This window comes from Myotis lucifugus, unplaced genomic scaffold (assembly GCF_000147115.1).
Source record: "Myotis lucifugus unplaced genomic scaffold, Myoluc2.0 scaffold_23, whole genome shotgun sequence".
Taxonomy (NCBI): domain Eukaryota; kingdom Metazoa; phylum Chordata; class Mammalia; order Chiroptera; family Vespertilionidae; genus Myotis; species Myotis lucifugus.
This window is the reverse complement of record NW_005871071.1, coordinates 3,037,698-3,062,624: the sequence shown is the minus strand read 5'-3', so window position 1 is coordinate 3,062,624 and position 24,927 is coordinate 3,037,698. Positions and strand designations below refer to the sequence as shown.

General features: G+C 43.9%; 1 protein-coding gene across 1 annotated transcript in view; it reads right to left on the bottom strand.

Annotated features, from left to right (window-relative positions):
- RAB27A (RAB27A, member RAS oncogene family) overlaps positions 1-24,902 on the bottom strand; it is a 68,700-nt gene extending 43,798 nt beyond the window's left edge. The window contains exons 1-4 of the mRNA XM_023751631.1: positions 24,815-24,902; positions 9,083-9,200; positions 8,252-8,453; positions 7,965-8,041 (exon numbers count right to left, since the gene is read on the bottom strand). Of these exons, the coding sequence (XP_023607399.1) occupies positions 7,965-8,041; positions 8,252-8,265 (91 nt within the window). The 5' untranslated portion in view covers positions 8,266-8,453; positions 9,083-9,200; positions 24,815-24,902. The remainder of the gene's footprint in view (positions 1-7,964; positions 8,042-8,251; positions 8,454-9,082; positions 9,201-24,814) is intronic.
- Between the last annotated feature and the right edge of the window lie 25 nt (positions 24,903-24,927).

Sequence of the window (24,927 nt, the reverse complement as noted above, 5' to 3'; positions counted from 1 at the left end):
CGGGAAAAGGCAGAGTTGGAAATACAGTTTAGTTTCAAAGCATTAGAATTTCTACAGCCTCTCATTGGTTTATGGGGCAAATGCACAAGAACGGGTGAAATGGGGCAGCACCAGAAAACCCACGCAGTTGGTCATCACAACTCACCTCCGTGCACAGAGGACACATATGATTATTTGGGTTCTCTTCACTTCTGAACACCAGGCTCAGCGCTGAGGCCCTTCTGATTCCATCGTAGAGAAAAGGGAAGGGAAGTTGTTTTCATGGAAACACCCTCACCTATTTATGCTCCTTTTCTCACAGCCTCAGTAATTAACAGAAGGATCACGAACTAAGCCAAATGCTTCTCTACCCACTCCACTCGCTCCCTGGAAACTCGTCCTCATAAGCCACATCCAACTCTGGATATTCCTTTAACCAGTTTCTTCTCAATAAGTCTGAGTGCTTTACCTGCTTAACTTTATGGGTATGATGCTAATTCTAAGTCCTCCTCTACCATCTTATGAGTGTGTCTCATCTCCCCAGTAAACGTGCATGTTTCCTGAAGTCTGTCTACTTCTGTATTGCTTCACCACCAACTCTCACCAGAAGCTGACCGTAGGCCAGCTGTCACTCAACTGCTAATTGTGTCTACCATCTGGCTTTCTCTAACAACCTCTTCCTTCCTCTGGTTCCCTCTGTTCCCCGCTGATTTCATTCAGGAGTGACTCAAAAAATGTCTTGGAGCTCCACTGATAGCTGCTCTTTTTTGGTAAATTAGATTATATTTGCATTCAATTCAGCAGTATTTAATAAGCAACTTTTACCTGCCCGGCACTGTGCTAGCAACTATGAATGGCAGTCACTCCCCTCACAAATTGGTAATTGGGATGAGGAAACAAAATGAGCTCCTTGTCAACAAAGGACAAGTAAGTCAAGATAATAAGGGAGAACAATGTCTGGCACACCACATAGACCACGCAGCACAGGACATCAAAAGTAAAATAGAGGGCCCTGGCCGGAGCGTCATCCTGATACGCCAAGGTTATGGGCTTGATCCCAGTCAGGGCACATAGAAGAATCAACCAATGAATGCATCAATAAGTGGAACAACAAATCTCTTCTTCTCTTCTCCTCCCCTCCCCTCCCCTCCCCTCTCCTCCCCTCCCCTCCCCTCCCCTCCCCTCCCCTCCCCTCCCCTCCCCTCCCCTCCCCTCCCCTCCCCTCCCCTCCTCTTCTCTTTTTAAGTTAAATGGGCTTGAGGTCAGAAGACCTGCACTCTGCTTCTTACTTCCTAGCTGTGTGACCTAGGGCCAGTCACCTCCCCTCTCCCAGCCCGTTTCCTCAAAATGGCAATATTCCAATTAAAGATCATTGGAATTAAAGGATACATTGGGTGAATGTATTTATAAACTGTAAGCTGCTGGGTACATGTAAGATGGTGAAGATGATGGTTTTATAAGACAAGAGGACCCTCAGAGGTCAGAAAGAGGGAACTATCTGACCAAGGCTTCCAGCAGGAATCAGGGCCTGAGCTGCGCACCTTCAAAGTCAGGAAGGGTTTAGCTGGATGGGGAGGAAGAGGAAAGACAGCATGTTTGGTGCAAGAGCATGTTTTCACTTAAATGTGACAGTATTGAGAGCCCTGTTAACTACCGCACATGCTACACATGTCAGTGAGATGTCACTCTTCCCCTCAAAATTTAGTCAGAGAGACACAAGAGAAACGCACAACTATAAATCATCCCTTGAGGAATGATGCTGAGGCAGTGTGGCAGCTGAAGAGGGCTAGATGACAACCATCGGTGTGCGGCGTTCTAGTCCCCGCTCTGCCACCGTGTGTGTGAGCCAGCATGGGTCCCCACCCCCTCCTGGCCTTTCCTTCTCAAACATGAAACAAGAGGTTTAAACTCAATGGTCTCTTCCCTGTACAAACACTCTATGCTGTATGATCCTAGGTTCGAGGTCCAAACTTCAGCCATGAGAAATTTAAATGGGGTCATGGTGGCAGCTGTCCCTGGTATCCCCTCTTACTCCTTAAAGCCTAGATAAGGGCAACAGTGGTGGAAATGAAACAAAGGAGCCTGAGAGGCATTCATTTTAAAATAATATAATGCATTGCTGCACTGGGGAGAAGATGGAGCCAAAAAAGAGAAAGGAACCGAGAGAAATGCCTGAAAACCATCCCATTCCCTATGGTCCCACATTTATCTCTGTCCTTGGGAGTGAAAGGTCCAAAAAGAAGACTATGACTGTACAAACCACAGAAGAGGGAACACGAAAGACCCAGGGGCACAGCAGGATGTTCTCAGCTAAAGTAAATTACATCGGACACGATGGGCCGTCCCTGCCGTTCCAGTGAAATTTCATTTGCAAACATCATGCCACTGTGGTAAGATATTTTATCTGGCAATAAGGAAGAGTGAAATGTCAGCGAAGACAACTGGCTGTCACTTTGGCTCCAACGCATTCTCTCCACGGGGGAGCCTTTATTAAGGCATCTACTCATTCAAAACTTGGACCTTGCCCATCGTTATACACCACCCAGCTGACTACATGTTAATGAAAACACATACTGCCCAGGAGTAATATCATCTTCCTTCAGCCTCTATCTCAGTCTCTCTCACTTGGCTTGAAATGGTTACCATTTTACCACAGATGTTATGAAATGACATTCCAAAACCTTCTCTAATTACTTAATGCCTGTGGGTTTTCAGAGGAGAATTAGCTTAACTAAGCCACATCCCCCCATGTTCTTACTCTCATTGAAAACACCACTGCCGTATGTGTGGGTGTCTCCTGATGCATGCCAGCAAGAGTTTCTCCAGGAAATTGCTTCCCAACCTTCTTCGTGCTCTTTATATGACAAAATGGGGCAAATGCTCATGATTGAGGGCAACAGATCTCGGGGCTCTAGCAATGCCAGACCCAGTCCATCCACCCCGGGAGAAGAGGGGTTCAATAAATGTCTCAACACAACTTCAGGGCACAGGCACACCACAGAGGCTCTGCTCTAGGTAGATAGAGAGTGTGAAATTCCTGGGGTACGGGTAGATGAATGTTCAGTAATACAAGATAATGCCAAATTGTTGTCCAATATACTTGTTTTATGCTCCCAACTTCACATCTTCAACAACATTTGGTGTTTGTTGTCAGACTTCTCAAAATGGTAACATATTGTGATCTAAATTAGCATTTCTCTGATTGTTAATATGGTTGAGCATCTGTTTTTAATTTGTTGGCCATTCAGGTTCTGTTTATGGAAAAGCACTTTGATATTCTTTCCCTGTTTTTCTATTGGGTTGTCTTGTCTTATGGACATGCAGGAGGGAGTTCTTCCTACATTCCTGATGCTAGTCCTTTGTCAGTTATAGATGTTGTAAATATCTTCTTCCTGTTTGTGGTTTGTCTTCTCACTTTTTTAATTGCTCAATCTCCAAGTAGTCTAATCTAGCTATCTTTTCTTTGATAGCTGTTTCTGATAATATCCTGTCGAAGAAATCCTTCCTTATCTAAAGAGATAAAAATATTCTTCTACATCATTTCCTAAAGGTGCTGCCTTTTACATTTAAGTCTTTGGTCCATTGGTAATTTGTTAAGGCATATGGAGGGGTTCACTTTCATTGTTTCCCCCTGAAGGATACCTGTCATAGTACCATTTATTGAAAAAAATTCAACATATATGGTCAGATCTGTTTTAGGGTTCTCTCTTCTGTCCCTTTGGTCATTTTCACTACCCCTGGGCCAATGTCACAAGGCCTTAATTACCATGACTTTACAATACAACTTTATGCCTGGGAGGACTAGTCCCCTACACTGTACTATGCACATTCTTGACCTTTCACACTTCCTTCTAAGTTCCACATAAATTAAATCTCTAGATGAAATTCAGAACACTGACATATTCATAATATTGACCCTACCTATCTGTGTCCATGTATTTATGTCTTTTAAATGCCTTTAAAACTGTTGTCAATAAATTCTCTTCATAAAAGATCTTACACATCGTTAGACTGTTGATACTTTATATTTGTGTCACTATTATGAGTAATATCATACATATCTTCTATTTATTACTTAGCCATACTAATGCTAATGCTTTGTTAGCTAAAAATAGTACATTTTGTTTATCCTTTCTACTCTCTGCCAAAAGTCAATTCTAGCATGTCATAATTGCAAGAATTTCATCAAAATGTTGATGGAACTTGGAGACTCAACAAGGGCTGAGTCACATATGTTGTCACCTGTTGGGAATGGCTGAAGGCATTTTCCCCAAACCTGAAAAGGGATGATTGCTTGCTGCCAGACAGCTCAGGGCATCTTAATCTACATGTTATTGCCTCCTACTGGCCAAACACCTGAATAGCCGTAGGCTAATTCTTCCCATTCTGACAATGCCTCTGTATACAAAACCCTACCCCTTTGAAGTGTATATCTCTGCCTAGCCTCAGGACAATTTGTGTTAATAAAAAGCATGGGGTCCTGAGACAGGAGATCTTAGTTCCTTTTAGCTAAGCTCCTCTGACCCCCATATGCCTTTCAAAATTATGCTTCGTCTCTGGACTCTTTAAGTTACACACAGCCTTCTCCAGATTGCTGAACCCTTCTTTAAATATATATATATATATAAAATTTCATTGATATTTTACAGAGAGGAAGGGAGAGGGATAGAGAGTTAGAAACATCGATCAGCTGCCTCCTGCACACTGGGGATGTGCCCGCAACCAAGGTACATGCCCCTGACCGGAATCTAACCCGGGACCCTCCAGTCCGCAGGCTGATGCTCTATCCACTGAGCCAAACCGGTTACGGCACTGAACCCTTCTTAATGCTGGAACAAGAACCCCGGCATTAATGGCACTCGATCTGGGACTTCCTGAACCCTGGCAGCACCAATATTAATGGCGCCCAAACAGGGACTTCCTGAACCCTTGCAGATGCTGAGAAACACTCACCAATATTAATGGCATCACAAACAGGGACTTCCTGAACCCTGGCAGCACCAATAACTCTCTATACCTTTTATTTTTATTTCCTGTCTTACTGTGCTAGTTATGACCAACAAAAGTATTGAACAGCCAGTTCACAGGATGATGTGGTAAAGGGCTGCACATCATATGTCAAATAAGCATTATCCTTTAAAGGGAATAGACACTATCAACAAAATGGTCATTGATGCCAATCCGATAAAAGGTGTAACTGATTTTTGATGGAAGTAAGGGCTTCCAGACAGCAAAGTATAGGCCAAGCTTAGAGCCATGAGAAGGGAGCAAGTACTGGCATGACTGACTGGGAGAATAGGAGAGCATTCATACTTGCAAAGGAATAAGACAGGAAAAGGTTATGATGCATTTAGGGGACATGGGCAGATGGATGTGGCTAATGGGTGCATGGGGACAGGAGAGGATGTGTCCAAACAGAGGCTAAAAGATGGGAGTTTGGGACCTAGGCCTGTAAGGACTCCTATATGGCCCTAACATGTTTCCATTTCCTCTGGGCAATGAAAAGCCCCTGTAGGCTTTTGTGAAGGAGAGGGACACAAGGTCTGTGCCTTAGAACGATGTCTCTGGCAGCCACATGGAGACTGGGAATACACAGAGGATCAGGAGAATGGGGAATGATGGTGAGTGACTTGTGTCATTAATGGTGAGGATAGAGAGGAAGGGATTAATTCAAGATATATTTAGGAGGAAGAAAAATCAGTATAACTTCTTAACTGACTGGAATAGGCGTTAAAGATAACCAAAACTTCTAGCTTGATAACTGAATGAATAATATTATCATTAAGAGGAAAAGATGGTTTGAGATGATTATAACTAACATGTATTGAGTACTTTTCTAAGCCCTTTTAAATACTAATTTAATCCTCACAACAACCCAATGAGCTAATTTACAGATGAAAAAAACGGATGCACAGGAAGGTTAAGTAAGTTCTCCAAGGTCACACAGCCAGTAAAAAGCAGAGCCAAAATTTGAACCCAGATACACTCTCAAATACATTATACTCTCTGGGACACGTCCAACCAAATGTCCCTCATGTCTGAGGGACATCCAGGGAGTTGTGTTTAATTGACATTTGGAAAACTGAACTCGGGCACAAAAGAAAAATAAGGGTTAACAATATGGATGTTAGAGTCAACATAGTTGAGTTCTTGAGGCCAAGGGAGTGATAACAAAGATATTTAGAGTGAAAAGAGAGCCAAAATATCAGGATCAGTAAGAGAGATCCAAAAAGGACACTAGGAAGGAGGTTTTTTAAATGATAGTCCATAAGCTGGTCAGTCACCACAGCATAGAGGTACGAGCTTAAAACAGTCTGGACTTTCTCCTTCTTGTGAAACAGGGGATCCATTCAATATTGCTGAATGATGAATCTAACATTCATGCCTAAAGGATCCCCTCGCAAACTACATCAGGGAGAAGACACGCCTAATAAAGCATGGAATGGGGAAAACAAACAAAAAATCAATGCCCTCGGCTCCTGGATGATTTGCATCTGTGTTTGTGCAAAGTCTCCTGTCTCCAGAGGCAGCAACAATGCAAACTCCTCTCTCAAGCAGCACCCTCATCTCATTCATTACCTCCCACCCTCCAATCCCCACCAATCCAGCCTCTGCTCCGCCAGAGGGCAGGGACCTCGCCAGGACCCAGCCACACCAGAAACGTAGAAGAAACAGGAAGCTGTCCTATTGCAAAGACAGCACAGAAGAATGATGGCTTCTGCAAAAATCAGCTTTTGTTTTGAATGGGCATATTACATGACTTATCAGCTATCACATGTGCTATAGCCTGAACTCTAGCTCTAAATCAACCAAGTGCAAAGGGAAGAAGAAAGAAATAATAATAGCAAAAGATGGGCAGATATCTGAGGAAGCTTTAATGTTAAAAAGGGAAAACAGAAACCGAGGGAAGTGGTGAGCATTTCCTCTTTGAGCACTCAGGTACTGAGGGTCTGAGGAGGGCAGAGGCTGAAACTGCAGCAGAGGCTCTGAGACCTGCTCACATGCACAGGTCCTGGTTGCCATGGTGCCATCGGCTAGCTGGCAAGTTTCATCAACATTCTCTTCTGCCACAGTTTCTGTCTTGTGGGCAGCAGCAGGAAAGAAGAAAAAAATGTTTGTATTCTAATGGCTGCTCGGCCACTGAATACTATGTCTTGGAAGAACAAGGAGAAAATGTAAGAGACAGAGAAAACAACCAAGATAAGATTAAACCCCTTTGGAATGTTTTAAGTCCAATCTGGACATTCTATGGATGAACCTCCCTCGTGAATAAACATTCCTCCCTAAAGATTTTTTTGGGGGGGTGGGGGGTACCTATAATCCAAGAATCTTGACAGAGAATGTCAGCTTTTTATCAAGGCTATTTTCCACAGTGATTTCTGAATAGATGAAAAGCATGAATGTGTGGCAAAGAAAATTAAGTGAGGTATTGGTCAGCACGCCACAGTGGAAGACAGGACACTGCCTTTGCTCTGACACTAATCAGCCAAATGACATTAGCACTTCCAAATCTCAATTTCTTCAGCTGTGAAATGGGGAGGTTTTATTAGATGAATGTAAGGATCCTCCCACTCTCCTAGCCTATGTGGAGGGTGCTCAGGAGAGAGCCCTTCCAGGTGCCTCTCAAAGAGTATTAGGCTGCTCACGTGCCAGGACTCTGATTGTGCCCAGCAACACCTGGCAGTGAACGTGACCACAACTCAACAGAAAAGATAAGTAAACACATACACAGGGCACAGGAAATTATACACATATATTTAATTAAACCAGCGTTAGTGGGCAGAGGCCATTTCTCATTCACCTTCACACACTCAACATCCAGCACAGTCTAGGCACTTTGGCCAAAAAATGATTATTGAATGAACTTGCAGGCGCATCTTTAAAATATGATATTATGAAACCTGTTCAACTGTGAGTTGAACTGTGTTGCCCCAAAATTCGTATGTTGAAGTCCTAACTCCTAGTACTTCAGAATGTGACCTTACTTGAACATAGGGCCTTTAGGGAGATCATCAAGCGGGTGGACCCTAACCCAATCTGACGTGTTCTTGGAAGAAGAAATCTGGACACACTACACTTGCAGGCACATCTTTAAAATATGATATTATGAAACCTGTTCAACTGTGAGTTGAACTGTGTTGCCCCAAAATTCGTATGTTGAAGTCCTAACTCCTAGTACTTCAGATGTGACCTTACTTGAACATAGGGCCTTTAGGGAGATCATCAAGCGGGTGGACCCTAACCCAATCTGACTAGTGTTCTTAGAAGAAATCTGGACACAGACATGCATACTCGGAAGATGACAGGAAGGGACTCAGGGAGAAGATGGCCATCAACAAGCCAAGGAGAAAGGCCTCAGAAGGGCGCCAGCCCAGCCCGACACCTTGCTCTCAGACTCCTGGCTTCCAGAACTTGAGACAATTAAATGCCTGTTGTGGAAGCCACCCAGTTGGTAGTACTTTGTTTTGGCAGCCCTAGCAAACAAGTGGTACAAATCCAAAAGTAATAAAATCTGCTTCAAAGTCATCACCCAGATCTTTCATTATTGCATACTAATTACACCCCCCCCCCCCGAATCTATGGACTTTTCCTTACATAACCACAATGCTATTACCAAACCTAACAAGATTAAGGCAAATTTAATTCCTAGGAAAGATACACCTTATAAAATACAACTTACACCAAAACACATACTTAACATAAAAGCTATTGACAATAGTAAAAACAAAATCCCAATAAGTTTGAATTTTTGTGAATAAAATCCTCAGAGGATGAACAAGACTCTGAGAACAACTCAATTCCTTAGTCAGCTCTCCTAATCAACATACTATCTGAGAATAAAACCCTGTTACTTTATTAAAGTACAGAAAAGAAAGGAGAAATGCAGTCAGTATTCATACCCCCTCTCTGGTCATTGAAAATGCACTTTTCTCAAACTAAACTCAAGAAATTTAGCAGACATCTTAAAGTCTTTGATTTGTAAAAAAATACTAATATGTGCAGTGGTAGTCTATGTTAAATTGCACACACTTTAAGTGCCTGAAAATGACATGGCAGAACTCAGACTTAAAAAAAAAAAAAAAAAGATAAATGTAAAACATACCTTGACAAAGTATAAATCCTCAGTTGTTTTTCTAAGACTTTAGAGACTGGAGTTCCCAACACTTCAACAATTAGACAACTTCCAATCACATGTCCTCTTCAAAAAGCTGACTTTTTATCTAATACAAAGAGAAATGTTAAAGTCAGAATCGCCTACTTACAAAACTTTTTCAAAAGAGTCTTTTGAAAAGCAGTTTGCTCCATCAACTTTCAAAATCAGGCATCTCTGTGAAACCCACAACCCAGCTAATTAGCCTCAGCTGTTCGTCATATGGTCTGCAGACCAGTCAAGTGATTTTACCCTTTCAAGCTTTCTAAAACCTGATTTGACTGGCCTCTCCAACAGAAGGCGGCTTCTTGTGTTAAAGACTAGTCTGTACTTCAATTCGTTCTCTTCCCCCAATCAAAAAAGTTAAACATTTGTTTTCTTGAGAAAACATCTTTAAAAGTATCTTGTTCTCAAGCCCCTCCAAGGAATAAAGGAGACACATGGAAGTGGTTGAGGGAATGGGGCTAAGATGACTTACTAGAACTCTCGCTTCTGGCTTCCAGACCCGTAAGTAAAACTATCTGCTGGGAGGTCCGCCCAGATATCTTCCTGGCATCTCAAATTCAACTTACCTCCTTTGCTCTTCTCCCCGGGCCCTGCTTCAGACCCACTTCTCTCTGTGTGTTGAGTAACACAGTCCCAACAAGCACCCAGCCGGAAATTGGATGGTCCTCATTGACCCCTCCCGTTATTCCCCACCCCCTTCCAATTGGCCACCACATTGAAGGGATCTTTCCTTCTCTCGCCTTTATTCCAAGCTTTTATTTCCCATCTGCTGGCTACCATTAACCCTGTATTTGGTTTTCTGGCCCTCATCCTGGCCCCATCACGGACGCATCCTCCACATCGCACCCAAAGTGATCTTTCCAGAAGACAAACGGGGCCCATCACTGTCCTCTGTAAAACCTACCAATGGCCCCCACAACCGCCACAATGGAACCCCTACCCCTTAGGCTTCTGCCTTCAGTGTCTCTTACTACTCCCTGCCTCCAGCCACCAGAAGTATATGTAATTCTCTAAACTAGTGGTTTTCAAAATGTGAAATCCGCATCATCCGCATCACCTGGGAAACTGTGTAAAATGCACATTTTGGGGCCCACCTCAGGCCTACTGAATCAGAAATCCTAAGGATGGGGCAACAGTCTGTGTTTTAACGAGCCAGACAGGTGATTCTGATACACGCTGAACTGAGCCTCTGCCCTGGATCCACCAAGCTCTGTTCCCAGGAGACCTATCCTTTGGCCCCTCCTTCTAAGGAGCAATGCTGAGTCAGATGCCTTTTCTCCATACTTTTTTCTCAAACTGGTCAACCTTGTATAATTAACAGACTTATTCCTGGTTGGTTGGTGAATATCTGGAACTCAGGAATTGTGTCTTAATAGATGCACTCATTCCACAATCATTTATTGAACACTTACCTGTCACTGAGATAGATGCTGGACATAAAAAATTAGTGACTATATCCTTTGCCACTAGAAGCCACCCTGACATTAGCAGCTCAAAGTGTCACGGAAGACTCTACCTATCCAATTTACAAAATCCCATCACCAACTGAAAGAACTATGAGAAACAAAGTGAACGTAACCAGTCTGACATCTTTCATGGTAACAGAATTTTTGGTTCACATCTGATGCCAACTCAGATGTATAGACTCAGATGTATAAAGGGGAAAGGGTGCATTTTCATGAAAACTTATGTACTATTCTTTATTATCTCACAGCAACCTTCAACTTTGAATAATAATTTAGTAGAGGAATGTAGCAAGATTTTTATTTTTTTTTTAAATATATTTTGATGGATTCAGAGAGGAAGGGAGAGGGAGAGATCGAAACATCAATGATGACAGAGAATCACTAATTGGCAGCCTCTTGCATGTCCCTCAATGAGGATCAAGCCCATAACCCGGGCATGTGCCCTGACCAGGAATCAAACCGTGACCTCCTGATTCATGGGTTGACACTCAACCACTGAGCCACACCGGTGTGGCTGTAGCAAGATTTTTAAATCCCAGATTTAAATTCATCAGAGTTAGCTTAGTCTAATTACAGAAGTTGAATAAAGTTTCATATTAGCACTTCTCAGCTTTTAGCTTGCAAAGGACTCTCTTAGGGATTTTGATAAAATCCTAATTATGATTCAATAGGAATCTGCATGTCTAACAAGCACTCAGGTGATGCCAGGTAATACTAATGCACCCAGTCCTAGAGCTACACTTCGAGTAGCAGGTAAAATATAGACAACCCCATTTTCCAGAGAACTATCTGTCTATCCAACAGAGCAACAAAACCTTTTTTGACCCCTCTGCATGGAAAGCTTTCTAAAATGTCTTTCAGACTTCAGAATAAAGGTGACATCCGAAACACACACATTTAGTTCTGCTACCTTCCCAAACCTCACTAATATAACAATAAAGGCATTGTACTTAGACAAAAAATCACAAGGACAAAGCGAGTGGAAATAACAACATTAAAATATTGGAAGCTAGAAAGTAGATGGACATGAGGTAACCAATTAGCAGACCAGGAAAGGTGACTCATCTGCCAGGAGGGAAGGCCAAGAAGCAACTCATCACAGAATCTCCAGAAAGGCTCAGGCCTTTGGAGCTGAACATCCCTGGAGGTGCTGGGGGGGTGGGGGGGTAAAGTTACTGCTGAAAGTGGTGGAAGTCTGCTTAGGTCCCAGCCTTGTGACTCCTCCAGCTCTGGCAGAAGTCGAAGGTTTATTCTCTGGAGAGAGTAAAACTCTGAGGGTCAAACTCTTGGAGGCTCTGGGAGGCATACCAACTTCAGGAGACAGAGGGAGGCAGTGCGAAGTTACATAGTAAATATTGAGATGTCCCCCCACCACCACCACTGCCACCACCACCCACCTACGCAATGACTTCCAGAATGCAGGCATTCTCCACCGCCCATGGTCAAATGATCTTCTCTAGACAATCTGCCCAACCCAGGAGGGAAGGCCTAAAGATAAAAGGAGCCAACAACATACTGATCTAACTAAAACCAGGATGTGCCGTGGGATGAAGGAGGGGATGGGAATGGTACACAAGTGTAATAGGGGTAGGTAGAGAACAAGCTAAAATTCTCTTCTTCCATAGTAAAGTGTCAATAGGTAATGCCTAAAACTGAAAATAATCAACCATACAAATATAAGTATGTCATTTAGAGACAGAGACTGCAACTACCAGCAAGAGTCAACTAGCTGTAAGAATTGAAAGCGGATGACTCTGGGCAGCAGGAAATGAGCTGGGGGAGGGGAGTCTGATGTTTTTTTGCAGCCGGCTTTGTAGATCTATGTCCATGTGTAATCTTGATTTAAAAATGTTTAATTAATACAAAAGAAAATGAATGCCCGTACTTTAATTTTTTTTTTCTCAGCTGATTCGGGACATCACAATAAACATCACTAACTTGCTGTGCTCAGGGTCTAGGAAGGACCCCCACTGAAGCGGGATGTTGAGGACCAGGCTCTGGAAACAGGCTGTCTGGCTTTGAATCTCAGCTATGCCCCTCGCTGACGGTGTGACCTTCAGCAAGTTACCTAACCTGTCTATGCCTCAGTTTCCTCATCTGGGGAGCGGATAATAACAGGATTATCTCGTAATAATTTAGTATTTAATTAAATGTAATAATCTAATGCCTATAAAGTACGTAGTGTTTGGCACATAGTAAATGTTCAATAATAGTTGTTCGTGTTGAGGAATGTTTGCCCCTGTAATAAATGCCTCCTGACCTCTGTACTGATTGTGCTTTTTATTAGTTTATTTCATTTTCCCTGGCCACGCCTTTCTAGAATCACCCATTCCCCCTTCCAATGTGCAGTTTCTTTTTAAAAAAAATATTTGTATTGATTTCGGAGAGGAAGGGAGAGACAGAAACATCAATGATGAGAGAGAACCATCGATCTCTCCTGCCTTCTGCATGCCTCGACTAGGGATCGAGCCTGTGACCTCCTGGTTCATACGTCGACACTCTGCCACTGAGCAACACAGGCCAGGCCAATGTGCAGCTTCTAATTGACAAGACACCTGGAAACCAAATGACCAAGCTTCCTAGAACTGTGTGTAAAGTGTACAAAATGGAGGAAAATGTGAGGCTGATCGGCAAGTTTCAATAGAGGAGCCATCTGTCTGACTGTGTAGAGCCCATTGGGTTTAATTCCTAACTGTCAACTGTGGGTCAGCAGCTGGGTGACCCTCAGGGTAACGAACCATCCCAGGTTACCCAGGACGAGCTGACGGAGTTTCAGCCCTGCAAGTCCTGAGTCCCTGGAAACCCCAGCGCTGGGCAAGCCCCTTCATCCTTTTGAGCCTGTTTCATCATCTATAAAATGAAGGCTAATATCTACTTCGAAAGTCTGTTGAGGATTAAATGAGAGGATTTTGTGTAATACCTGACACATAGTAAGCTCTAAATAAATGGTAGCTCTAGCTACTATCCTGTTATTATCAACTCTAATGTCAGTGGCAAACAAAGTATTATTAGAAACCTAACCTGTATCTTGGTAATTTTCTTACCGGCAAGCTGAAATGTTTGCTCTTGTGAATTGTCTTCCACTCTTGTCCTACACAATTTGTTCAGGAACCAAGACATATTAAAGGGCCCTAATATTTCAACATTTCTGACTTCTGCACTGGGCAAAGGCCAGGTGTCCACCATCTTTTGATACACATTTTCTCTTTCACACAACCTAAGTCTTAAGAGTATTTATGTCAGTCGCTGCTTCTGAGCTTCCAGACAGAAATCAGCATGCCACCTCACAAAGGATATCAGGCATCAGACCTGAAATTGTTTTTTTAAAGTTGCACATACTTTTTCCCTTCATAATGGCACCAAATCACTGTCTCCTAGTGGACTGACAACTCACTCACTAAATATGTCAATTGTACCCCTAAAAAATAAAGGCTCTTATCAAACAGATGAAACACCATTTCTGACCTCAAAAGCTAAAGTAACTCAGTACTCAATAGATATGAATTACAGCCTGGAGAAAATTACTCACATCCGTGCACCCCACAACACAAGGGTGAGGCTGCCATAAGGAAAGTTGCACAATTAGGGGTAGATAACGGAAAGCATCACAAGTTACTCAAAGCCAAGACATGGGCTGGGAACCCTCCAGGAGGCACCACAGAGACCATGAAGAGCCAGGCACGATAGAGAGAGAGACTTCTCCATATGAGCTCCAAGCTCCTTCCTCCCGTGCTCATGTTTCCTCTGCCAACGTTCCCACCCAGGGCCCAAGGCCTGGGAGCGTGAAACCCTGGAGAACCACAGGCCCTCAGAGGAGCCTGGAGGGGCATCTGGTCCAACCACTGGGTAGGATGAACGGATCCCGGACAGAATTTCTCCAAGTCTGGTCTGATGCCTCTGGCAGCAGGGTCACCTGGGTGATCACCTGATGGAAATCCAAAGTCCTGAGTCCCACCCAAGCCTCTGTATTAGGATCTTTGAGAAGGACATTTGGGCATTTGCATTTATAACAGGCGTCTGAGGGGATTCCTGGTGATGCATAAGGTGTGAGAGCAACTGCTCTAGGGAGAAAATAGCAAAAATATGCAACGATAGCTGGGCAGATAACCTGCAGGGAAGTCCACGTTTAACCGTTTAACCACGTCCAGTCTCAGATTCCAAATCCGTAAAAGAGGAGTAATCACACCTCCACAGCAGGATGGTGATGAGAGTGAGAGGAGATAACACGGAAGAGCCTCCGGCATGGTGCCTCACACAGCAGGTGTTCAATAGTGTTAGCCCATCCCCTCTCTTCTTGTGTGCATGGCATTCTAAGGGAGGTTTATAACTATCGTCCCTGTTTTGAATAAATGCCATCAGGGAAAGCAGATGGTTGGCTTAAGTTAAAGCCTTGACTTTAATGAGTCACCAACGAAAAGGCCGAGGCCAGCAGCTCTAACCAATCGTTGGCTTGTGAAATGTCTGGGGGACAGTGGTTCTCAGGCCTCACCTTGCGTCAGAATCGCCTGGACGGCTTTAAACCAGACCGGGCCCCACCTCCAGAGCTTCAGATTCTGTAGGTCTTGGATGGCGCTGCGAATCTGCATTTCTAACAAGCTCCCCGAGCGTGCCGACAGTGCTGGGCCCAGAACCACACTGTGATCATCGCTCTACAGCCCCAGGATCTAAAATCTAACTGATCTGACACCTGGTAACAAAACAAGAAAACTATGCCGTATGCATTTCCTGTTTGACACCAGACGGGTTAGTTACATGTAAGTAAAGAGAAAAGTAATAAACCAACAGTTTCCGAGGCTGTGCTGCCTCTGTTCCAGAGAATCTTTCTTACTGTGTTTCTTCTCAATTTTTATTTTTCAATTTCAGTTTGCATTCAATATTATTCTGGACTAGTTTAAGGCATAATGTGTAGACAATCATGTTCTTGCAGAGTGGACTCCCTGATATTTCAAGTACCCAGCTGGTGCCACAAAGAGTTATTATGATATTATTGACTAGATCCCCTCTGCTGTCACTTACATCTCTGTGACTATTCTTAACTACCAGTTTGTACTTCTTGATCCCTTCACCTTTTTTACCCAGTCCCCCACCAACTTCCCCATCAGTCTGTTCTCTGTATCTATGATTTGGTTTCTATTTTGTTTGTTTATTTTGTGCTTTAGATTCCACAAATAAGTGAAATCATCTGGCTTTTGTCTTTCTCTGTCTGACTTATTTCACTTAGCGTTCTCGCTGTTTTTTGAGAAGCACGGAGAGCAGACTGGGAGAGGCGAGTGCCATCTGCCCGCTCACTAGATGTGTGGCCCTGAGTGAGGGCCATGACTTCTCCGAGCCTCAGTTTATCCACTGGGAACAGAGGTGGGCTTGGTCACAGGTTCCTAAACCGGTTATGCACTCTCAATCACTACAGCAGCATTTAAAATAAAACATGCGTTCCCCAGACCTAACGCTAAATCTAAAAAATTAGAATTTCTGAAAGAGAGACTGAAACTGCATTGCTTTTTGTGGGTCTGTTTTAAATGAAATCTCCCTGTGTGATTTTCCTGGGCAGCCAGTTTTGAGGACCCATTACCACGGTGATCTTACAGGCCTCTTCCAGCATGAAAGCTCTCTGATTCTTTTGATTTCTAAGTCCCTGTGCCCTGAGTCTGTGCTTACCAAAGAACCTCCTTTTATATTTGCTTCCCATGGAGTTTTTACTGCAGGAAGTGAGTACATTAGTTCTCAAAGCAAAGAAACTAGTCTGCTTAACAGTTCCTTTTCTCATGTATCCATAAACTGACATTCTGGTTTCAGTATAAAAAATTTTTTTAAAGCCCAATGTGTAAGACAAATGAGGAATTACATAGGATGAGGGGCATCACAGAGGCCGGCAGGGCTCAGATCATAGACCCTCACAGACCACGGGTAGAACAGGTGGATATTATACCAACTGCAGTGGGAAGCGACTGGGGAATTTGAAACAGAAGAAGAATATGATCTGATGTATATATTTTTTAATATATTATATTGATTTTTTACAGAGAGGAAGGGAGAGGGATAGAGAGCTAGAATCATCGATGAGAGAGAAACATTGATCAGCTGCCTCCTGCACACCCCCTACTGGAGATGTGCCCGCAACCAAGGTACATGCCCTTGAATGGAATCGAACCTGGGACCCTTCAGTCCGCAGGCTGACGCTCTACTCACTGAGCCAAACCGGTCAGGGCCTGATGTGTATTTTTTAAAGAGCACTGGTTTTGTGTGAGGAATGGGCTGGGGGAGGAGTGCATGATGGAGGCAAGAATGGCAAAAGACTATGGACACAGACAATAGGGTGCTGAGGGCCTGGGGTGGAGTGGGAACTGGATGGAGGGAAGCTATGGGGGGAAAAGGGGACATCTGTAATAATCTCAACAATAAAGATTTAAAGAAAAATAAAATAAGAATGGCACCAGAAAAGCAGCAAGACAGGCAAGAAATGATGGCCTTTATCTGGTATCTGGCACATAACCATAGTGGGACCAAGATATCCCTGGTGATATCATAACCCACTTGTTTCCCTTCCTGTGATAAGACACTGGTTGTTGGTAATGTTCCATCTGAAAGTCACTTCCTTTGAACAATAAAGCAACACAATTTTGGACTGCCCACCTGACAACTGGTTACAATCAAGAAATCTTAGCATAAGGATATAGAAACAGCACATGGGGAACCCGGAGACGTGTCTTCTAAAACCTTCTCTGCCATCGGTTAGCCATGTGACCTTGGGCGCAGCTCTGAACCTCTGAGGGGGAGGGGAGCCTGCACTGTGAGGTTTCTGAGGTGCCTACTGACCCTTAAATTGTGTGATGCTGTAAGAGTAAGTGAGGTTTCCTAATCTAAGTGGCAAAATGAGCTGATGACTCAGGGTAGAGGTTTTCGTCATTGACTTTTAATTTCCCAGAGAGGCTCTGGTTAAGCAGGGAATGGGTGTTAATAAAGAAACCGTGCAGTCTTACTATTTCCTTGGGAAACTCTGGTGGCTGGGGCGCCTCTGGCCAGCGGGAACGTTGGGAAGTAGACAGGCCTGCTCATCTGAGAGCTCATCACCTGAGGTGCTGAGGGTACAGGTCTCTGAGGAATTTAGGCACCAAACCTTCAGTCACAGCGCGCTCTGTGGTCTGGCAGGCCCCCTGCCTTTGCTGAGTCACCGTGCAACCTGGCTCTTACTTCCTATGGACAGGCTGACCACAGGGTCCCCTCCTCTCAAACAGCCAACCTGACTCCTCCTCAAGGACCTCACTCCACGGGGTGCCTGAGGGCCGTGGTTCTCAGTCCTGGGCCCTACGCCACATGTAACAACTTAGACTTGGGGTGAGGGAGAGATTAGAAAGACAACAGTGGTGCAGTGAGGCTTAGCAACCTCACATGACGGAGGGAATGTGTAAGCGGAAAGCTGCAGGCCAGAGGCTTTCTCAGCCTCCGCACCACTGACACCTTGGGCAGGACAACCCTTTGGCATGAGGGGCTGGCCCGCGCACTGTAGGACGCTCAGCAGCACCCCTGGCCTCTACCCACTAGATGCCAGTAGTAACATTTTGTATTTTTGACAATCAAAATGTCTGCAGACGTTGCCAAATGGTCTCTAGGGGTGAGGGGGTCAAAATCAGCCCCAATTAAGAAGCACTGGTGTAATAGCACATAGTTAATTATCAGCACTATTGGAGCCTACAAACCAGACTAACTCCCAGCTATGTCGGTGCCTCTACAATCAAGCAGGAGCTCCGGAACCCAGAGTGAGTCACTCCCTGAGCAAACACCACAGCCCACTTCCCAGCCCTCCGTGCGGAAGCAGAGCAGGGGCAGTGGGAGCTGGCCCTGGCCCCGGTGACAGAAGCCCCGCCAGGCGCGGCCAGCAGCCTGTTGGGCCACGTTCGGCCTCCAGTATCTGACCTTATCTTTCCAAGGGCTGCTGAACCCTTTTACTCATTCTAGGGGACACCCCTTGCAGTGGTGAGATTCATTATGAAAAAATTCACATATTGCAAGAAACAAAGAAGTCCCAACCATGACCATGGATTATATTTTAAAATTCTTAGGTATCTCAAAGGAACATTTAAATCATGACCTATTTCTATATGTGTCATTTTTCCCACCTTAGCGGTAGTACAACAATAAAAATACCTCACTGTCACCTTTAGTTTGCTGATTGAGACCCTGTGTATGCTTTTAATGATATGAATACACAAGAGATACATAACCAGCCAAGCTAGATAAGACTGGATCAGCCGCCCAGGTGGTGAGATCAGGGCAAGATAGAGAAACTGCAGTTAATAAGAACAAACAGATGTTTTAGTCTCTTGGCAACCAATTTTATTATTATGCTTTGACCTGGCAGCTGGTAAGGCTTTATATGAATTAATCAACAAAGCTATGAAAAAACAAAATTAGTGGCCCTGGAATATGGTATTCTAGTGGCGGTCAGAGAACACATGTTCATTTTCAGGGCAACTTTCCTAAATAGATACAAATGACCTTATAATAATAATAAAATAACCCCTCTCTAAAGGGCAAGTCACATATAACTTTCAACACTCCTCTTGAGTAAATGAGGCAAGTCACATATATCTACCTACATTGGTTCTTACCACCTATCTGCCATATTTATTCTACCAAAATACAGAGGGATGAGGGGTTTCATAGGAATGGGCCATGCAGAGCAAGCAGGCTTTCAATAAGACCATACTTGGATATTGTGGAATTATTCTCAGTCCAACTTAATCAAAGCACCCTACAATAAAAATTCAAAAGGGACAAAAATATTAACAGGCCCTTACAAGGACTAAAAACACAGAGAAGGAAATACAACCAAGTGGTGGCCCTCAAAAAAAGTCAAGGGTGTCTCCTGAGAATGGCTTTGATTGCAACATATTGGACTGGGGACTGGAGGAGAGCATGACATTGGAGTAATCTCGAAGGGGTGGGTCAACAGGAAAACATAAGCAATTTATACCGGATCTCGGAAGGGAAGACACTGTGCAGCAGACCAGCCACGGACCCAGAGTCCGAGTTCTGGCTCTGCCACTAACTGTGTGATCTTACAGAGGGACTTCACGTCTCTGAATGTGAATTTCCTTACTACAAAAATCTAGAGCAAAACTAAATCTCCTCCAAATTCTGTCTCCTTCTAATACTTTTGAGTTTACGAGTCCTCTCTGGCCTTAAATTGGACACAGGTGCAGTCACCAAAATGCGCTCCGTCATCCTCTGGACATTATCGTGATCCCTGCGTTTCCTGTGCATAAACATGGGTAGACCTGACTAGGGTGACCAGATTAAATAAAAGACACAGTTAAATTTGCATTTCATAAAAGCAGACACTTTTAAAATGCAAGTATGTCCCAAATATGGCATGGAACATACTTACAGTAATAAAGTATTCATTGTTTATCCAAAATGCAATTTTTTTTTGCTAAATCTTGCACCCTACCTCTGACCCCACATTAAAAGTTCAATTTTAAAAATTGATTCCATATATATGGGTGGTTCTAAAAGTGGCTAAGGCACTCAATGGGAGACCTTCTCAACAATAGCATGTATAGACACACACACACACACACACACACACAACAGGAAAAGAGGAATAACTTTCAACACTCCTCTTGAGTAAAGGAGGCAGTAAATACAATGAGTGTTAGACCTCACTGATACAAGACAAAGAATGTGGTGCGCCCCTCTGTCCTGCGTGAGCAGACAGGAGGCCAAAACAAGCTGGATGCTCCCTGCTCCACACAGCTCACCCTATGGACGGAAAGTTAATTCCACCCCTTTTATCTCTTCCTCCAACTCAGAGCTCACGTCTGCTCCCAAGGTAATCAGCTTAAGGGAAACCAGATCATAAACTCAAGCTTCCTGACCAAGAGGCAGAGGAACAAATATGACCCAAGCAAATACAGCACCGGGCTTCAGGAGGGGAGGCGGTGAACGAGAAAATGACCCTCCACAGAAGGCAATCTTGTTTGAACAATGGCAAGCCAATCTTGCTTCTCAGGGGCTCACGCTTTTTTTAAAATTTCAGCTTTATTGAGGTATAGTTGACATGTGAAATTATAATTTATTTTTAAAAGTAAAAATAAAATTGTAAGTTACTTAAAGCGTACATCATGGGGGATTTGATGTACATATACAATGTGAAAGGATTCCCTCCATCTAGTTAAATAGGGGCTCACACTTTAAACATGCAAGCCCTCTTTTGTTTTTCAGGAGATATCAAACCTATCATAATTTATTAGGGAAAGTATATATATATATCACACATATGTAAAAATAATCCTTTTTCACACTGCAGTGAAGATATAAATAGGCACATTCTAAGATAGGTTTAAATCGCAATGGAAGGTAGATTCAATTTTAAAAATAAAGTAAAAGATTAATGACCATACACTGCAAGCCAATTAACTCCATTCTTTCTGGGAAAGAGCAGCAGGAAAGCCCATTCAACTGCAGCCAGTACTGCTCCATCAGCAGTAGCAGGATGAGCTGGACTAAAACGTGCTGCTTGGAGCTATTGGCTAAGAAAAATTAAATGTGTGGTCTACATTCGGCAAGAGTTCCTTGAACACTCCTTTAGTCTACTAGTAAGATACCTTGCAGTATAAGCCTCAAAAATGAGCTGAAGTCATGCTCGGCCTCCAGGATATTACAATGTGTCACAGAAATAAGGACATACACATAAACAGTTGACAGTCTAAAGTAGTCATTTAATTAAATGTCAGGTGCCCCGTTAGCGGATCAGTCTCATAATTAAATGTCAAAATGAGTTTCCAAGTTGGCAATCTCAGGTGGATGCCAGAGAAAGATTAATTCATTGCAGTACAAATTATTCATCAAGAAATGAATTTCTTGAATTTCCAAGGAATTCTTTCTCCCCTTAGACAAGCATAAGAGATGGAATCACTGGAGACAGCACTGAATGCCCCACCCAAGTTCTCTGGGCTCCAGAGAAGAGGGCTCCCCACGGCCACTGTGGAAAGAACAGAGCCCTCATCTTTCTACTTGCTTGCCCTTTCCCTTTCCAAGGAGGGTAAAGCCATTCTTGGGGACAACAGGAGGGTAGAAGAGGAGAGAGGTGTTAGCGTAGCTATGGACATTGCTTCTCTTAGATAAAATAGGAAGAAATAGCAAAGCGATAACCATTTCTTATTCTCCCATTCCCTTTTCAGTCATTCAATACATTTTTGAGTGCTTACTATGTGCCAGAAACCATTCTAAATGCTGTGCATACCATAGTGAAGAAGAGAAATTCCTGACCTTCATGGAGCTTGTAATCCACCAATGGGAGACAAATATTGAGAGAGAGAGAGAGAGAGAGAGAGAGAGAGAAGTATTAGAGATTCTAAAGAAAAATAAGGTAAGGTAAGGGAACAGAAAATGATGGGAGGGGTGAGGGATACTATTTTAAATGGGATGGTTCAAGAAGGGCTCTATACAGAAATGGCTTTTGACCTGAATGAAATGAGTGAGAAGACCATGCAGACATTTGAACGAAGAGCATTTCAAGCAAAGGAAACTTCAAGTGCAAAGCTCCTGAGGTGTGCCTGGCTAAAGCAGAGTAAGCAAAGGAGAGCAAAATAGAAAATGAAGCCCTCGCTGCTTTGGCTCAGTAGACATCGTGTTGGCCTATGGACTAAAGGGTCCCAGTTTTGATTCGAGTCAAGGGCACATGCCCAAGTTGCAGCCTCAATCCCCAGTAGGGGGCGCGCAGGAGGCAGTCAATCAATGATTCTCATCATTGGTGTTTCTATCTCTCCCTCACTCTCCCTTCCTCTCTGAAATCAATAAAAATATTTTTTTAAAAAGAAAATGAAGCCCCATACCATGTAAGGGGCATGTAGGCCATGATGAGACTTTGTTTTTCTTCTGAGATAAAAGGCTACTGGAGAGTCTGAGCAGAGGAGTGAGTGACTTTAGCTGCTCTGTTGAGAACAGACTGTAAAGTGGTGAGGGTGGCAGTAGGGTGGCCTGTAGGAGGCTTTTGCAGTGATCCAGGAACTTCATGGTGGCATTGGAAGTGGTGAGAAATGGTGATTATCCTAGATATACTCTCAAAGTATGTAGAACCAATGAGATCGGCTGAAGGATTAGATATGGAAATGAGAGAAAGAGGAGAACCAGGATGACTCCTGGGTGTTTAGCCTCAGCATCTGGAAGAATGAAGTTGCCATTAACGAGATGGGGAAGCTAAGGGAAAAGCAGGTTGGGATGGGAAAATCAAGAGTCTGGTCCCTACAGGCTGTTGCCCACTCCCAAACCCTTACATCTGTTACAAAACCAAAGCAGTAGAAATTGAGAATCTAAATTTCATATGGAAATTCAAGGGATGCAGAATAGCCAGAATAATCTTGAAAAAAATACAAAGTGGGAAGGCTCACACTTCCCAATTTCAAAACTACTACAATGCTACAGTAATCAAGACAGTATGGTACTAGAATAAGGATAGACATATAGGTCAATGGAACAGAATTTAAAGGTCAGAAATATACTCTCGCATTTACAGTCAATTGATTTTCAACAGAGGCGCCAAGACCATTCAAAGGGGGAAAATAGTCTTTTCAACAAATGGTGCTAGAAAACTGGATTTCAACAAGCTAAAGGATGAAGTTGGACCCCAACCTCATATCATATACAAAAATTAACTTTAAATGAATTAAAGATTGAAATGTAAGAGCTAAAACCATAAAACTCTTAGAAGAAAACATAGATATAAGTCTTCATGACTTCAGATTTGGCAATGCTTTCTTAGATTTGACACTGAAAGCACAAGCAACAAAAGAAAAAAAATAAATAAATTATACTTTATTAAAATTCAAAATCAAGGCAGGCCATGGAAATTATGAAAAGGAGGAAAGGAAGAAAGTGGGAATGAAAAGCAATGTAAAATAGGTTGTTTGACTCAGTGGATTGAGTGTTGGCCTGTGGACTGAAGGGTCTCAGGTTCGATTCTGGTCAAGGGCATGTACCTCGGTTGCAGGCTCTCAGCCCCGGTCAGGGGCATGCGGGAGGCAACTAATCAATGTGTCTCTCTCACATCAGTGTTTCTCTCTGTCTCTCCCTCTCCCTTCCACTCTCTCTAAAAATCAATGGAAAAAAATATCCTCAGGGGAGGATTAAAAAATAATAATACAGAAAAGAATGATCCTCAGTCAAGTTCTTTCAACATTAATATTAACCTTTATTCATTTCCAACCACCTAAAGAAACCCTATTTTCCAGACTGTGGCCCGCCCCCCAAGCAAGTTTTTAAGAAAAGAAAAGAAAAGAAAGGAACAGTGAAGCACCAACAAATTAAATCAGCAGTAATTATAGAAAACTTACATGGCATAACACTACTCACCCCTCCCAACATCTGATTGAGGAGTTAACCATAAAGGGAGAAGCCATCCAGTAGGAAAAACAGCTGTTAGCCCACAGAAGTAAGGTAAGGGGAGACACTATGGCAGAGAGTCTGAGGCCGTGTGGCCCAGGTAGCCAGTAGGAACCAGAGGCTGGGAATGCAAAGTCAAGAGCTCACAAGATTTCCTTCACTTCGGGCCTGACTTTGCTTAACTGTGATCTATTGGGACAGAGACAAGCCTTTGGCAATAGTTTGGAAACCTGTCATCACAACAGTACTACCGCCAGCCAATACTGAGAGCCTGGCTGCCAGGTAGACTTTCTGGCTGACGGACAGGAGAAAGGGGAACCCTCTCCCACCCCCCAGTTTGCCGTCCAGACCCAGACCAACAAAGGTGTTGCAAAGACGTTCCATAATTCACCCGAAAACAGCAAAGGGGAACAAAGAACTAGAGGTCAGTGCAGGAGGCCCGGGACCTTCCTTCTCTCCTCCTAGAGAAGTTCCTCCCCCGCTAATGGGGACCCCCGCACCTGGATGCCACCCGGGGTTGACCTCAACCCCCCATCCCAACCTAGGACTAGCCTGCATCAGCACCTTGAACACAAAGCAGACCTCAGTCCCGGCCAGCTGTCATCGTGAGGTCTGTGCCAAGGCCATCCAGGGCCTGGGTGCAGCAAAGCAACTTTCCTGGCAGGCTCAGCCACCGAGGCCAGCGGAGAGGCAGCCGCAGCCTCCACCCAGCCCAGCCCAACCCAGGACCAGGACCAGACCCGCGCCTGGCCGCTACCCGCTCAGCCCTCTGGGCGACGCGGAGCCCGGCCGCGCTGGCGGCGCCGGGGCCAGGACGCGCTTCCCGACTCACCTGGCTCAGCCCACCGTCCCCCGCCGCTCGGCCTCTGTGCGCGCAGCAGCCGCCCGCAGGCCTTTTTTGGGTCCTTTTCGTTTCTTTTCCGTCTGGCCCCACATCACTTCCCG